At 40.5% G+C, this 16,189-nt stretch overlaps 1 protein-coding gene across 1 annotated transcript in view; it reads left to right on the top strand.

Annotated features, from left to right (window-relative positions):
- The first annotated feature begins 8,557 nt into the window (after nt 1–8,557).
- Nucleotides 8,558–16,189, top strand: part of LOC110535636 (vacuolar protein sorting-associated protein 41 homolog) — a 32,637-nt gene continuing 25,005 nt past the window's right edge. The window contains exon 1 of the mRNA XM_021620749.2: nt 8,558–8,791. Coding sequence (XP_021476424.1) covers nt 8,774–8,791 — 18 coding nt within the window. The 5' untranslated portion in view covers nt 8,558–8,773. The remainder of the gene's footprint in view (nt 8,792–16,189) is intronic.

Here is a 16,189-nt window from a genome sequence, read left to right as displayed (position 1 = left end):
CACCAGAGGACAACAACACAATGAGATGCATCAATTCAAGTTTTTCTGTCAATGACGTATGCTCTACTGGGATTTGATAGGAATGACACCAAAATGTGACTTGTTTCAGGAATCTAGGTGTATGTCACGGGTCACTACTTCACAGGAGAGCCATTTGAATGTAAACCTTTTTTGTTATCAAAATGCCATCTGTAAATATGAATAAAATTGTTACATTATGAGTCCAGTTGGTTTAGCCACAGAAAAAGACAAAAACCTTCCCGCTAGCCATGATTGGCTGAGATAATGAGTGAGCTGGACATGCTGAGGGATGAGTTCGGATTTCTCTGCCATACATCACACTTCTGTCTATTTGAGCTGGTCAGTACGTGTAGGTAATCCTGTCTAACGTAGCTTTATTTATGTGTCGCGTAGTAGAACAGGCACGGGGTTGCGCTCCACTTTCTGGAGGGCCGAGTTTTGAAATCAGTGGAATTAGAGTATGATAGCTAAGGAGAAGGAAAAAACACCTATCTCCGGATTACATCTTCAAACCACAGCATCTGTGATAGGGAGAGGCGTCCATCCATGATGTATATGGGTAAGATAGTCTAGCTAGCTACATTTTCAGATATTACACATTTCTAATTTCAACAGAAAGTAGTTTTCATTTCTAGTTAAAGTGTATTGTTAGCTAGCTAGCTAACGTTAACTGGCTGGCTCGCTAGTTAACGTTACATGTATGATCTTATTATTCGTATCTGAGAGCCATTTACTTTGCTAGTTATAGCCTAATATTAGCTAGCTAACATTGAACCTGGTTGGTTAGCTACCTGCAGATTCAAGCAGGGTAGCAAGGTCATGAGTTGGGATTACGGTTCATGTCTTAACAAAATACACCACTATGCAAGTAACCATTTCATTAGAATGTCACTGCGACAACTGTTGATAGATGTAGCTGGTAAATTCTATCTACCCCTATTTCAGAGCGCAGAATTACTGACACATTTACGAACGCTCAACACCTGTTGAATATGGCCGGTGTCAGTAAAGGTTGGCAAAAAAACGTAAATTGTTGCCAGCAGCACAGTTGTAGTCACCAACGCTCTGGATAACATGAAAACAGCCTAACCAGCTCTGCTAGGATGAGTAAAATGGTCAGTGAACGGTTCTTTTACGTTTGCCAGTTAGCTTGAGTGTTTAATGTTGTTGTTAGGACAGAATGCTCGGATCAACCCTTAAAGAGGGGCGGCAGGTAGCCTATTGGTTAGAGCCTTAGACTAGTAACCGAAAGGTTGCAAGACCAAATCCCCTAGCTGACAATATAAACATCTATCATTCTGCCCCTGAACAAGGCAGTTATCCCACTGTTCCTAGGCTGTCATTGAAAATAAGAGTTTGTTCTTAACTGACTTGCCTAGTTAAATTAAGGTAAAAAAAAGAGATGGGTGGGGCTAAAGCTTAAGAGGGTGTGAATGATGCCAAATGGGTGTAGACAAAGAAGAGCTCTCCAGTTGGTACCAACACCTTCAAAGGCCATTTTCTCAAAGTGAAGTTACAAAGTTGATCAACTTTCAAAGCAGAATTACTTTCCCATTGTTCCTCAAATACAGTGTATGATATACCATTATGTAGCTCTGTGTCTCTGCTTTTATCCAATGTAAAAAAAAAAAAAAACAATTTCAAAATGTTCTACATAAACTACATAAGCCCTGACCAACAAATAGAGTATGAGCCTATCATAGCCTGTAACGTTTTTCAGGACAAGCCCACACGACAACAGCGGCCTCAGATGCCAGCAGTAACTTGTCCTCCACGTTTAGCAGAGTTTTTGAACCTCTTTGAATGTATCACCTCATTGGGTTTTTAAGTCACCAGAGATTGTTAGTCATTAACTGTCTAATATAAAGTAATTGCAGAAGGGGGTAGTGGGTCATATCTACTGTTGGTTGATCATAATTTGGGGGAGAAGCAATACTTTGAATGTCAACTAGATGACATTTTATTCCTGCTCAGAGAGAAATTAATAGCTATTCCCTGCCTGCAATTACATGGAAATGACTTACAATATTATCTACCTGTTGAAACACATTACATTCCTCTTGATACCTTGTTTGATGTTTAATGATAAACTGGAATAACTATTCTTTCACTGCCTACTAATGTAGTTACTGTGTGTGTTGGCTAGCTTTGTGTATTGGTTGGGCTCCTGGAGTTGTGCATTGTTCTGGTCGTTGGCGACAGAAAATAAGCATACTACAATGTCTTCACCCCCGCAAAAAAACATTCCTGTCAACAAAAGCATATGTGTAATCTCTAGGAACGTTACTTACCGTTACTTATATTGTGGTATGGCTCTTTTTTTGTCGCCAACCACCAGAACTAAACACAACTCAGGGTGCCCAACCAATACAGACTCTCGATTTTGAGTCCCAAAGCTGTATTGGCCAGAACTGCTCTATGGCTGCTCTCAAGGCTCATATGTTACAGGGAATGCCAATAGCAGGTGTTTCTAAAGGCAATATGTTAATATAATACCCTCAGTTATTTCTAATAAAAACAGCTGGGCATCTATTATTGGCCACTAGTCTGGAGTATTGGCCCTCAAATGTAGATAGGTCCTAGGCCTAGGTCATAGCCAAATACACTTAGCCTATGTACTGCTGTCATAAATCTATAGAGATTATAGGGATTTACAATGTATCGTATTGTTATTGGACACAACAGGCAGCTAGGTGTTTCATACTATTTTAACAATAGGCTACCCTTTTTTCATCTGAGTAGCCGAAAGTGGCAATGCTGACCACCAAAATACTCACATGGCAAACATTTTCTTATTAACAGTTACATAGTTACATGCTAGTTACATGCTTCTAACATGTGGCATAACAAATATAACAATTAATTGATTGATGGTGACGCAATATTGCTAGCCAATCCAGGGACCAGTTAACAAAACTCAACTCTGGCTCGATGCAATAGAACAGAGTTGAGCTTTCCTCAGCTACACATGCTACCTTGATTGATTTCAACCCAACAAAACGGCCAAAAATGTATATATATTTTTTTTCTTTGACGTCACGTGCGGACAGTAATGTCAAATTGCATTGTCTTTCAAGTGTGAATGTGTTCACTTATTATAATACTCTAAACATTTATACAGTATACTCTCTATAATACATAATGAGGCTAGATGTTTTTTCTATTATCAAAATATGTTTATTTTGTGTTGCACTGTAGCCTATTTCTAGAAAATGCATAGACTAAACTTACTCAGACAACACTGATAGGCCCACAATGGGAGAACACATATTTGATATCCTACAAATGTCCAGAACTGGATAAAATATAAAAGGGAAATGGGTGCTTATGACGTGCTTTTAAGACAAGGTTACAACAAATGTACCTTCTCTGATACCTGCAGGGCCAAAGCCTCTCATGTGTTCAAAGTAGACCAGCATGGAGTATTGATTTGGCTGGAATCACTCAGATCTGAGAGAAATGTGTTAGTTGATTGTTTCCCAGCAGGTCCTTCTTCTAGTGATGCGGTGGCCCGGTGGGATAGAGGAGGTAAGAGGTAAAGCCATCTCTAGCTAAGATGCAGCGCTCTGCTTGCATCGATTTTGGGAGGTATAAGCGTAGCTTGGAAGAGTAGCTGCGGCGTTCGCAACATGGGGATCCTAATAAAATACCAAAAATACCAAATAAGCAGGGTTTAAATTGGGCCAGGTCCCGCTGGGTCCGAGACCCGGCACCTAAACTCAGCAAAAAAAGAAACAGCCCCTTTTTAGGACCCTGTCTTTCAAAGATAATTCGTAAATATCCAAATAACTTCACAGATCTTCATTGTAAAGGGTTTAAACACTGTTTCCCATGCTTGTTCAATGAAACATAAACAATGAATGAACATGCACCTGTGGAACGGTCGTTAAGACACTAACAGTTTACAGACAGTAGGCAATTAAGGTCACAGTTTTGAAAACTTAAGACACTAAAGAGGCCTTTCTACTGACTCTGAAAAACCCCAAAAGAAAGATGCCCAGGGTCTCTGCTCATCTGCATGAACGTGCCTTAGGCATGCTGCAAGGAGACGTGAGGACTGTAGATGTGGTCAGGGCAATAAATTGCAATGTCTGTACTGTGAGACACCTAAGACAGCGCTACAGGGAGACAGGAAGGACAGCTGATCGTCCTTAGTGGCAGACAACGTGAAACAACACCTGCACAGGATCGGTACATCCGAACATCACACCTGCGGGACAGGTACAGGATGGCAACACCAGGAATGCACAATCCCTCCATCAGTGCTCACTGTCCGCAATAGTCTGAGAGAGGCTGGACTGAGGGCTTGTAGGCCTGTTGTAAGGCAGGTCCTCACCAGACATCACCGGCAACAACGTCACCTAAGGGCACAAACCCACCATCGCTGGACCAGACAGGACTGGCAAAAAGTGCTCTTCACTGACGAGTCGCGGTTTTGTCTCACCAGGGGTGATGGTCGGATTCGCATTTATCGTTGAAGGAATGAGCGTTACACCGAGGCCTGTACTCTGGAGCGGGATCGATTTCAAGGTGCAGGGTCCGTCATGGTCTGAGGCGGTGTGTCACAGCGTCATCGGACTGAGCTTGTTGTCATTGCAGGCAATCTCAATGTTGTGCGTTACAGGGAAGACATCCTCCTCCCTCATGTGGTACACTTCCTGCAGGCTCATCCTGACATGACCCTCCAGCATGACAATGCCACCAGCAATACTGCTCGTTCTGTGCGTGATTTCCTGCAAGACAGGAATGTCAGTGTTCTGCCATGGCAAGCGGGTCTCAATCCCATTGAGCACGTCTGGGACATGTTGGATTGGAGGGTTAGGGCTAGGGCCATTCCCCCCAGAAGTGTCCAGGAACTTGCAGGTGCCTAGGTGGAAGAGTGGGGTAACATCTCACAGCAAGAACTGACAAATCTGGTGTGCAGTCCATGAGGAGGAGATACACTGCAGTACTTAATGCAGCTGGTGGCCACACCAGATACTGACTGTTGCTTTTGATTTTGACCCCCCCTTTGTTCAGGGACACATTATTCAATTTCTGTTAGTTGCATGTCTGTGGAACTTGTTCAGTTTATGTCTCAGTTGTTGAATCTTGTTATGTTCATCCAAATATTTACACATGTTAAGTTTGCTGAAAATAAACGCAGTTGACAGTGAGAGGATGTTTATTTTTTTGCTGAGTTTATAATCCAAATGAGAGTTGGGCACAGCTGGAACCCAGTACCTTTGGTTATTGGAATTCACAAATTAAAAATTGTTGCCCAATTTACCACAGTCAACAATACGATTAAGCAACAGCAAAATCATATAACCCCGTAGGAGAATGTTTACTTATTTAATTGTTCAGCTTGTTACATTCTATGCAAGAAAATAATATTCCTCTTCAGGTGATAATATTCCACTCCCTCCACACAGGGAGAGAAATATTCATGCCCAGTCATTCTACAACATAAAAAAAAACCTAGAGCCAATGGAAATGTAATTAGAGTAATCAAACAATCCCCATAAAAACCTGTCAGTTTAAGCTAGAGATATCAGTTTTGCACTGGATGCATCTCAATCCACCGCATCTCCCGCATCCGCCCGGTGTCGCACTTCCACATTGGAGGAGAAAGTTGACAGTTCAATCGGTGTGGCTGACAAACTATTATATCTCTGGAAAGATGAGACTCTCACGAACCCGATGGCCTTCTCTGTTTTGCGCTGCGACCTCCGTAAGCGTCTTGGGAATCGTTTGAATTTGGTACAGCCAATCTGACAACTTCTGTCTGTAGCGTCCGAACAGTTTGGCCACCATACTAATAAGACTCTCACGAATACGTACATGTCGGTTGTTTTGCTCTAGAAGGCCTGCAGGCCTCACAAGACTCGTCGGGAAGTCTCCCTGTACCAGTTGAAAAAAATGTATGGAAGTACTGTATATACTGTGCCAAAAATAAGAGGATAAATACATGTTTACTGATCTTTCATATATCTCTCAGATATACTGTAGGACAGACACTTCAGAACAAACTTCCTTTAGATTTTCCGGGGTACTATCTGTTGTTCCATGTAGTGAATCTGTCATTCAATGCGTTTGTATGGGCAAATAGCAGTAAGGCCAAAAATAATTTTTCATCAAACAATTTTATATATATTTGTTGGATACTTCATGGGGTCTTTACATTTCAAATCAAATAGCTAAGTGGTCCTTGGTATGACCTTCTTAAAACAATTCCATATACTGTAGCTTAGTAGAACCCACCCCCCTGCCCTTGCTTAGATAGGGCTTAGACTGTTATGGGTTAATGCAGTTGAGTGAAAACACACCATTGAAAGCAGTGTTGATGGCCACTGTTAAAAGAGGAGGATCAAGGAGCTTTCTGGTCTTAATAGGTTACACTTGTTTCTTTAAACCAAGAAATGTGTAAAATGCACAATTTTATAACGTGAGTTTTTAGCAGCAGCATTGGTTTATGCGTCAATGGCATTGAATGCATAGGAAAGGTGTAACAGGTAGGCCTGTTACATTATATTCACAGTGCATGATCCTTGGTTGCCTGAGTGCCACTGGAATGTTTTTTGGACATTCAAGTCATCAATATGTTGGTTTTTAGAGTTTGTGATCTAGCTAATAATTAGCTCAATTGGGTAAATGCAGATGGGCAACTCTCAGCCTATTTATTTATAGCCACTATGCTGCATCAGGTGGGGTAAATTGGGTGATTATGCTTAAATAGAGCATCTGCCTGATAATATGGACCAATGTTATTGGGCTAATTTGTGGAGGGGGAAATAATATTTTAGATGTCAGCATCATTCTATTTGAATTCACTTTAGAGTAGTGTCCTTTTAAAAACTCACTAGAATTTACCTTCTCACACCCTCCACAACCTGCAGCATGCTGTGATAGCCTAGCAGCTAAGAGCATTGGGCCAGTATCTGAAAGGTTGCTAGTTCTAATCCCTGAGCTGACTAGGTGAAAATCTGTTGATGTGCCCTAGAGCAAGGCACTTAACACTAGTTGCTTTGGCTAAATATAATGTGTTTTTGTCAGGATATATTGTTTAGGCTAATACACTACTATAGTGAGATAGAACTAGGTAGAAAGGCATATACCCACAGGAAAAATGTTCACGCCCCCACCTTGTATGATTGAAGACTAAGGATAGGCAGGTAGCCTAGTGGTTAGTGCGTTGGACTAGTAACCGCAAAGGTTGCTAGAGCGAATCTTTGAGCTGACAATGTAAAAGTCTGTCGTTTTGCCCCTGAACAAGGCAGTTAACCCACTGTTCCTAGGCTGTCATTGAAAATAAGAATTTGTTCTTAACTGACTTACCTAGTTTAAAAAAACGCTTGCTGTCTTGATATCACATTGACAAGAACAGATCACAAGAGTGTTAGTGCAATGACAAAATACTGTTGGGAGAATGATAATGTCTTTCTAAACATGTCTATTTTTAGTAGCTGCATTGGTGTCAGAAGTGGGATGGCGTGAGGACTTGGTATAGAGAGGTGTCGGGATACTCTCTCCTCAAGGAATGGGTAATATAGTGAGTGACCTGAATTCAACACCTAGCAATATTATCAAGCAGTTCAGACATCTTGGTGTAATGGTTAAGGTGTTGGCTTGACAGTTATTGGACCTGGGTTCAAATCTCAGTTGGGGCTATGCCTGTTATGTTTAGTAGAATAATAATGAATCATTAATAATAACAATATTATTGCTATGAAGTCAATAGATCATGAATGAAATAATATCCACTTATAAACCTGGGTTGCTACATATTTATTATTATAGCAGCAGCAGGAATGGATTCTGCAGAGGCTAATTATACACTGTAGATAATCTTTGGGTGCAGTCAAAGAGGTAGAGGCCGAAGTGAAAGGGTCGACTTGGTCTGCTTAAAGACGCACTGTGCAGAAATCGCTCCTCCATTTCCTGGTTGCTAAAATGCTAATAGTTTGCCTCATTTCAATTTATGTCACAAAACAAGCAGGCATAGTGTAGCGAATCATTGTACCATCTAAATACTGTGAAATATACTTTCCATTACCAAAAATATTGTATTGTCCGCTGTTTGAAGCTGGCATAAAACCGAAAAAGCCGGGAAAAACGAAACTTAAAAATGGGAAACATAGAAATAATGCACATAGAACAGATCTACTGCTTCTTAGACTTGCGTTCAATGATAATAACAGATCTATAACACATAATCTCTATGTGAATGTGTTCAGGTCGCCCAAAAAGTGACATATTGCAGCTCTAATGCTTAAGAGGGCAATGCATCATATATATACATACAGTCATTGGGACAATGAGGGAGTGTCGAATTTGGTCAAGGTGAATTGCTATTTTTATAGGTGAGGCTTATTTTATACGTTTCATAATGCTTAAGTTATAATGAGTGTGATATGTCTGCTGCAAAAATATAATTGGCTAGAATGTTCTCACCTGATCGTGCCTCCTCTCGCAATGTATTTCCATTAGTAGAGCGCTCAGTCGACCATCTTGGCAAAATAATAGATCCTCTTTGGTGCAGTCCATTTGACAAGAAAACCTCAAAGACCCATAATGCCACACGTTTCTGTCATGTGATTTTACATGACTTGCATAGTGCGTTTGTCAACAAGAAACCGTTTTGATATCTGGAGAATTCAGTGAATTCCTTTAGTTTTCTTTTGCGTACCATTAGCTAGCTAAATAGTTAAAATCACCAATGGATAGTTGAAAATAGAACGCTGTTCTGTTATCGTTTCCAATCTCAATCATCATGGCAGAAGTAGAGAAGGTAAGCGTAGCCTATCTCATCTGTTTTGCAATCAAATCAATTGACTTCGTGCATTGGCTTTTCTATGATATGATTCTAACATTAAAATGATTTATTTGCATTTGTAACCTAGTATGCATGTGATGAAGACAGTGCGTTGCTGAAAAATGTAAAGAAAGACAACAGTATTTTGCTAGTTATTCGTATAACGCCAGCTTGTAGTCCTAAAACCCGGAAATAAGTTACCTCTGTTTCTTTAGGCACCCCGTTTGAAAAATGGGGGAAAGATTAGGGCTTTGGAATAAACGTCGAAAATAAGGCCTGAGGTTATATATTTTGTTCTATTAGATAATAGCAGTCAGTTACCATGACCTTTGAATTATGAGCCCTTTGTGTTTTTGTTACATCAATTCTAAAAAATTCACAAAGTGATGTTAGCTGATGAAGATTATCGAGAACCCTTCTTCACCACGGACCTTATTTTCGGCAATTATGGTTTGATTTAGCACATTTCGGGCACTTTTATTTATTTTTTTTTTAAATGAAACCTCTTTAAACTGCTTTTTATCTATCAGAATATTTTCTTCACTCTGTCTGGAAACAAGATCTAATAGTGTCTGAGATCACACTATTTAAAAAATATAAAGATTTTGATCGGTTTCCCCAAATCCCGGAGGGGAAATGTCAGTACCACCACGTCATAAATATTCCTATTTTAGTTGAAAAGGTAATAACAGAAATTGTGCCCAAGATATTTTATATAACATTTCACGTTATTTATTTTTTGGGAAGTTTTCTTAATTATATGAATTCATCATGCCTAGATATCCATATATGCCTTGATGATACTCAGAAACATGTATTTACCACATCAAAACTGTAATATTTTACATTATTTTAGGACTTATCTTAAGAACACGTTCACATATGGGAAACATCAATATCAATTGTAATTTAATACACCTTTTCCTCAAAAATATGTACCGTGATGGTAATGACTTAGTGTTGTGGTAATGACAGCGTGGTGGGAATGACATATAATATAAACAACTGATGAAAATACCATTAAATATTTTTTATGTCACAGTTGTATATGTTTAATTTCGTTGAAGATATAGAACACACCATTCAAACCTCACAATTTTGGGATTCAATGCATTAGGCAGAAATACATAGTTGGAAACACTGGTTGACATTAAACAAATGATTGTTCACTGGTTGCAATCTATTAAGTCAGACTCGTGAGATAGGTGTGTGCTCACTCAATATTAGATTTTGCCCTTAATACCCTCTATTGCTTAACGAGAGAGCAAATTTCCTCCCAGACTGTGCTATCAAGGCTCAGGGACAAGCCCAAACACATTCTCTGGTTGGTAACATACAATGTCCTCTCTCATTGGCCAAAATAATTGGTTGTCTCCCACACAACTCATCGTCTTGACTAGAGCGTAGCTCTCTGCATCAACATCTTGTATAATACCAGGGTAAGGGTCATATATAAATAATATTTCACAACACACCACTTTCCAATCAGTCCCTCATGTATGTCAGAAATGGGCTGTATTGTGCTAGGAGATGGCTGTGCAGGTTAACGTAGAAGGTTGTGCTTTGTCTGCCTCTGTTTTGGCCCACAGACTGTAATAATTCAACAATCACATAGAAGTGGAATGATTTGAGGGGTGGGTAGGTCATCATTGTGTAGCTGTAAGACTTCAGGTGAGTGTGGCGGTGTGTTCCTTGACAGGTATGACACCATAACCACTCTTTTCTGGATAGTTCATTGTCTGTTTTTTTGGTTTATTTTCCATTGCCTCCTTTTTTCTCTTTTTTTCTCGCTGGGAAAGTTGTGAGGTGGATTTCAGTGTACCACTTTCTTTTCTCTTGCGTTATCTTTCTTTTTGTTTCTTAAGATACTCCTGGTATCTTTATAGGATCTTGTTTGATTTTGTTTATGTACACTACATTACCAAAAATATGTGGACACCTGCTTGTTGAACATCTCATTCCAAAATCATGGGAATTAATATGAAGTTGGTCCCGCCCTTTGCTGATTATAACAGCCTCCACTCATCTGGGAAGGCTTTCCACTAGATGTTGGGACATTGCTGCAGGGACTTTCTTCCATTCAGCCACGAGCATTATTGAGATCGGGCACTGATGTTGGGTGATTAAGGCCTGGCTTGCAGTCGGCTTTCCAATTCATCCCAAAGGTGTTCAATGGGGTTGAGGTCAGGGCTTTGTGCAGGTCGGTCAAGTTCTTCCACACCGATCTCGACAAACCATTTGTTTTTGGACCTCGCTTTGTGCACGGGGGTATTGTTTCCGTTTTAAGAAATGCTTTCACCAGAATAGGCCTAATGAATAAGCCCCTGTTAGCCAAGTACCTCAACTCCTCCACAGAGTTGAGAGCAGACTAGTTTTTGAAATAAATCTCAGACTCCTTTGATTTACTTTGCAGTTGATACTTACATTTTTTTAAATTCTAGAGGTACTGCCCCTAAAACGTAATTTCTCATTTGACCTATGTGGCATTGATATGAGTCAAACATTTATTCTAGTGTCAAAATTGAATACAAAGTGTAAACAGGATAGTTTTGGTCATAAAGTCAGTCTCGTCCAAAACAGAGATTTGCGAGATGATAGGAAAAAATGGTGTGTCACGGAATGGAGGTACCCACAGTTTTCTGTGGGTTGGATTTATTTTAATCCTGCCCACTTGCCCACAACTGTCAGCGCCCAAGTAATCGCCAATTCGCAGTGCACCTGCATTTAGCCTGATAATAATGCCCATGGTGAATTTGGTGTAACATTCACTGGCAACATAGGGTTAATAAAATACCATAAGGAAATTGCACAATGTACATGGGACATTATTTTAAAAGTTCAATAGCTCCAAATTTTGATGATGTAACCCTTTACACTCATACCATAGAGGTTGAAAATGGCAGATTTGGGCACTGATAAATGGCTAAATTGGAATACAGTGGCTGTACAGTAACATGCTATATATGAGCTCAGGCTCTGCACTTCACAGTGCTGTATGGGTTTTGACCGACAGTCGTTCTGAACTTGAACACTGCGCCCGACAAGAAGTTGCGCTCATCCCTCCCACTAAATGGGAAGCTTTAGCACATTTTTGTTGATTCAGTGAAGGAAATGCTGTATATTAAGAGGACTCTATGTATTTTGAAAGACGAGATGTTGAGGAATATAATAAAAACTGCTTTGTCATACCAGCAAGCCAAACACTAGTGAGTCCAAATGTGCACTTCACATTTCGATATCATAAAATTGCTTGGCGCCATACCCTGGGTTATTCTGAAGAAATTGTGCCTATGCTTGCAGTGGTGACGCGTCTTCCGGGCACCTGGGGCAGAGTTGTTGCCTGTTTTGCATGTTATGTTGTCATTCATTTGTGTCACCCTTTGCAAACAATGAAAACATTGCCATAGATTTACATTTGAAGTGCCCATCCAAGAAGGCTCAAGGTCATTGGCCACAGATAAAATTATGTAAAATCACAAGTCGGAATTGCAAATTCAACAATGAGTGGTTTGGACAGAATCAGTGGCTAACTGCAGGCGTTGCAAAGCAGTCACTGTTTTGCTTCCCCTGCCTGCTATACGGTGGAGAGGGTGTGTGTGGTCCATGTCTGGGTTTAAGGATTTAAAACATCTGTCTGAATGGGTCTCTTTTCCAAGCTTAAAGGATAAATATTCACACGTAACACCATGTGCCAGAAATGGTTGAATGCCTTGGCCATGCTGTCAGTCCAGTATGACTTCTGCAGTGTTCAAAACAACTGGAAACTGGGACCTCCCGGGTGGCGCAGTGGTTAAGGGCGCAGCGCTACAGCGCCAGCTGTGCCACCAGAGACTCTGGGTTCAGGCTCTGTCGTAACCGGCCGCGACCGGGAGGTCCGTGGGGTGACGCACAATTGGCCTAGCGTCGTCCGGGTTAGGGAGGCGTTGGCCGGTAGGGATATCCTTGTCTCATCGCGCACCAGCGAATCCTGTGGCGGGCCGGGCACAGTGCGCGCTAACCAAGGTTGCCAGGTGCACAGTGTTTCCTCCGACACATAGGTGCGGCTGGCTTCCGGGTCGGATGCGCTCTGTGTTAAGAAGCAGTGCGGCTTGGTTGGGTGGTGTATCGGAGGACGCATGACTTTCAACCTTCGTCTCTCCTGAGCCCGTACGGGAGTTGTAGCGATGTGACAAGATAGTAGCTACTAAAAACAATTGGATACCACGAAATTGGGGAGAAAACGGGGTAAAATTTAAAACAAACAAAGAAAAACAACAACTGTAAACTGGGAAATCTCAGACATCAGCTCTGACCTGAAGATCACTAATGTCGTGATTCAAACTTGTTTTTTCAGAGTTCCCAGTTGTCTTGAAAGTAGAGGTCGATTAATTAGGGCCGATTTCAAGTTTTCATAACAATCAATCTAACTAGGAAAGTCAGTTAAGAACACATTCTTATTTTCAATGACGGCCTAGGAACGGTGGGTTAACTGCCTCGTTCAGGGGCAGAACGACAGATTTTTACCTTGTCAGTTCGGGGGATTCAATCTTGCAACCTTACAGTTAACTAGTCCAATGCTCTAACCACCTGCCTCATTGCACTCCACGAGGAGACTGCCTGTTACAGTGCGTATCGTTGCTCCAATGTCTACCTAACCATAAACATCAATGCCTTTCTTAAAATCAACACACAGAAGTATATATTTATAAACCTGCATATTTAGCTAAAAGAAATCCAGGTTAGCAGGCAATATTAACCAGGTGAAATTGTCACTTATCTTACGTTCATTGCACGCAGAGCCAGTTTATATGCAACAGTTTGGGCCGCCTAATTTGTTATGACATAACATTGAAGATTGTGCAACGTAACAGGAATATTTAGACTTATGGATGCCACACGTTAGATAAAATACGGAATGGTTCCGTATTTCACTGAAAGAATAAACGTTTTGTTTTCGAGATAATAGTTTCCGGATTCGACCATATTAATGGCCTAAGGCTCGTATTTCTGTGTGTTATTATGTTATAATTAAGCCTATGATTTGATAGAGCAGTCTGACTGAGCGATGGTAGGCAGCAGCAGGCTCGTAAGCATTCATTCAAACAGCACTTTCGTGCGTTTGCCAGCAGCTGTTTATGACTTCAAACCTATCAACACCCGAGATTAGGCTGGTGTAACCGATGTGAAATGGCTAGCTAGTTAGCGGGGTGCGCGCTAATAGCGTTTCAAACGTCACTTGCTCTGAGACTTGGAGTGGTTGTTCCCCTTTCTCTGCAAGGGCCGCGGCTTTTGTGGAGCGAGGGTGGCTGTTGTCGTTGTCTTCCTGGTTCGAGCCCAGGTAGGAGCGAGGAGAGGGACGGAAGCTATACTGTTACACTGGCAATACTAAAGTGCCTATAAAAACATCAAATAGTCAAAGGTTATTGAAATACAAATGGTATAGAGAGAGAGAGTCCTATAATTCCTATAATAACTACAACCTAAAACTTCTTACCTGGGAATATTGAAGACTCATGTTAAAAGGAACCACTAGCTTTCATATGTTCTGAGCAAGGAACTTGAAAGTTAGCTTTCTTCCATGGCACATATTGCACTTACTTTCTTCTCCAAAACTTTGTTTTTGCATTATTTAAACCAAATTAAACATGTTTCATTATTTATTTGAGGCTAAATTGATTTTATTTATGTATTATATTAAGTTAAAATAAGTGTTCATTCAGTATTGTTGTAGTTGTCATTATTACAAATAAATAAAAAATCGTCCGATTAATCGGTATCTGCTTTTTTTGGTCCTCCAATAATCGGTATCGGCGTTGAAAAATCATAATCGGTCGACCTCTACTTGAAAGCACCATAAATCCACAGAATGCCAGACTTTGATGACAAATATGCCCACAAGAAGGACCACCCTCCACCTTCCTGTTCAAGGGAGCACAGCACAACAGTCCAAAACGTCCCAAAATGTCTTGTAGACTGCTGCATAAATTATGTAATATGCCAGGGAGATATGTATACTGTAGCTAAGAAAGTAATACTAAGTGTCTGTTGTGTAGTAAGCTATTAGTAGCCCATGTGCCTCACCCTAATCATTTGGTCCCTTTCCCCCTCAGAACGTAGCCTACTGTTCTGTGGTGGTGCACATGTAGTCTATAGCCTGTTTTAATATAAATGTCATCATTTAATATTTTAATAGCTTTCACAGTCTGCTTATGTGCCCCCTTTATTTATCCTATGGTTCTGACTTGGTGTACAGGAAGAATACTGTAAGAACGGCCCATGTTCGGAATTCTGTCTCTATACGTTTCAAAAGTGCTGAACAAATCATTATATTGACTACATCCGTCTTAGCTCGCTCATTGTCTTAATCGAAATTACGGCTTGCCTCTTATCTGCTCATCATTCCCTTATGCCGTAGTTTGTACATCTTAATTGTTATAGGCCTATTGCTTATATAGGTCTATCTCATTAGTATTGTATTCATAATTTTAGGCAATGTTGGAATGATGTAATTGTTTTGCTTACTTTGCGTATTATAATTAGCTCATGTGCTTTTATTGACGAGGAGGAGATGCTATATAATGTTGTTGGGTTTGTAACCAAATATTTGTTTTCAACAAACAGTTCAGTAAAAGACCCATGTAATTCCAGTTGATATTGCGAGAGTTGTTTTGTTTGCGCAATGCATATGTGCTTCGGTATAGAAAGGTGGATACTCATGATTGTATGTTCCTTCCTTTTTTGACCACATTAGGTCTCTCTGTCTCTGTGTGTGTGTGTGGTGACGTAGGAGTTAAGGCCTCAACATCTTGATGAATGTACAGTGCCTTGCAAAAGTATTCGGCCCCCTTGAACTTTGCGACCTTTTGCCACATTTCAGGCTTCAAACATAAAGATATAAAACTGTATTTTTTTGTGAAGAATCAACAACAAGTGGGACACAATCATGAAGTGGAACGACATTTATTGGATATTTCAAACTTTTTTAACAAATCAAAAACTGAAAAATTGGGCGTGCAAAATTATTCAGCCCCCTTAAGTTAATACTTTGTAGCGCCACCTTTTGCTGCGATTACAGCTGTAAGTCGCTTGGGGTATGTCTCTATCAGTTTTGCACATCGAGAGACTGACATTTTTTCCCATTCCTCCTTGCAAAACAGCTCGAGCTCAGTGAGGTTGGATGGAGAGCATTTGTGAACAGCAGTTTTCAGTTCTTTCCACAGATTCTCGATTGGATTCAGGTCTGGACTTTGACTTGGCCATTCTAACACCTGGATATGTTTATTTTTGAACCATTCCATTGTAGATTTTGCTTTATGTTTTGGATCATTGTCTTGTTGGAAGACAAATCTCCGTCCCAGTCTCAGGTCTTTTGCAGACTCCATCAGGTTTTCTTCC

Source organism: Oncorhynchus mykiss, chromosome 11 (assembly GCF_013265735.2).
Source record: "Oncorhynchus mykiss isolate Arlee chromosome 11, USDA_OmykA_1.1, whole genome shotgun sequence".
In the NCBI taxonomy this organism is placed as follows: domain Eukaryota; kingdom Metazoa; phylum Chordata; class Actinopteri; order Salmoniformes; family Salmonidae; genus Oncorhynchus; species Oncorhynchus mykiss.
Note: the sequence above shows the minus strand (reverse complement) of the source record. Positions and strands in the feature narration are given on the sequence as shown.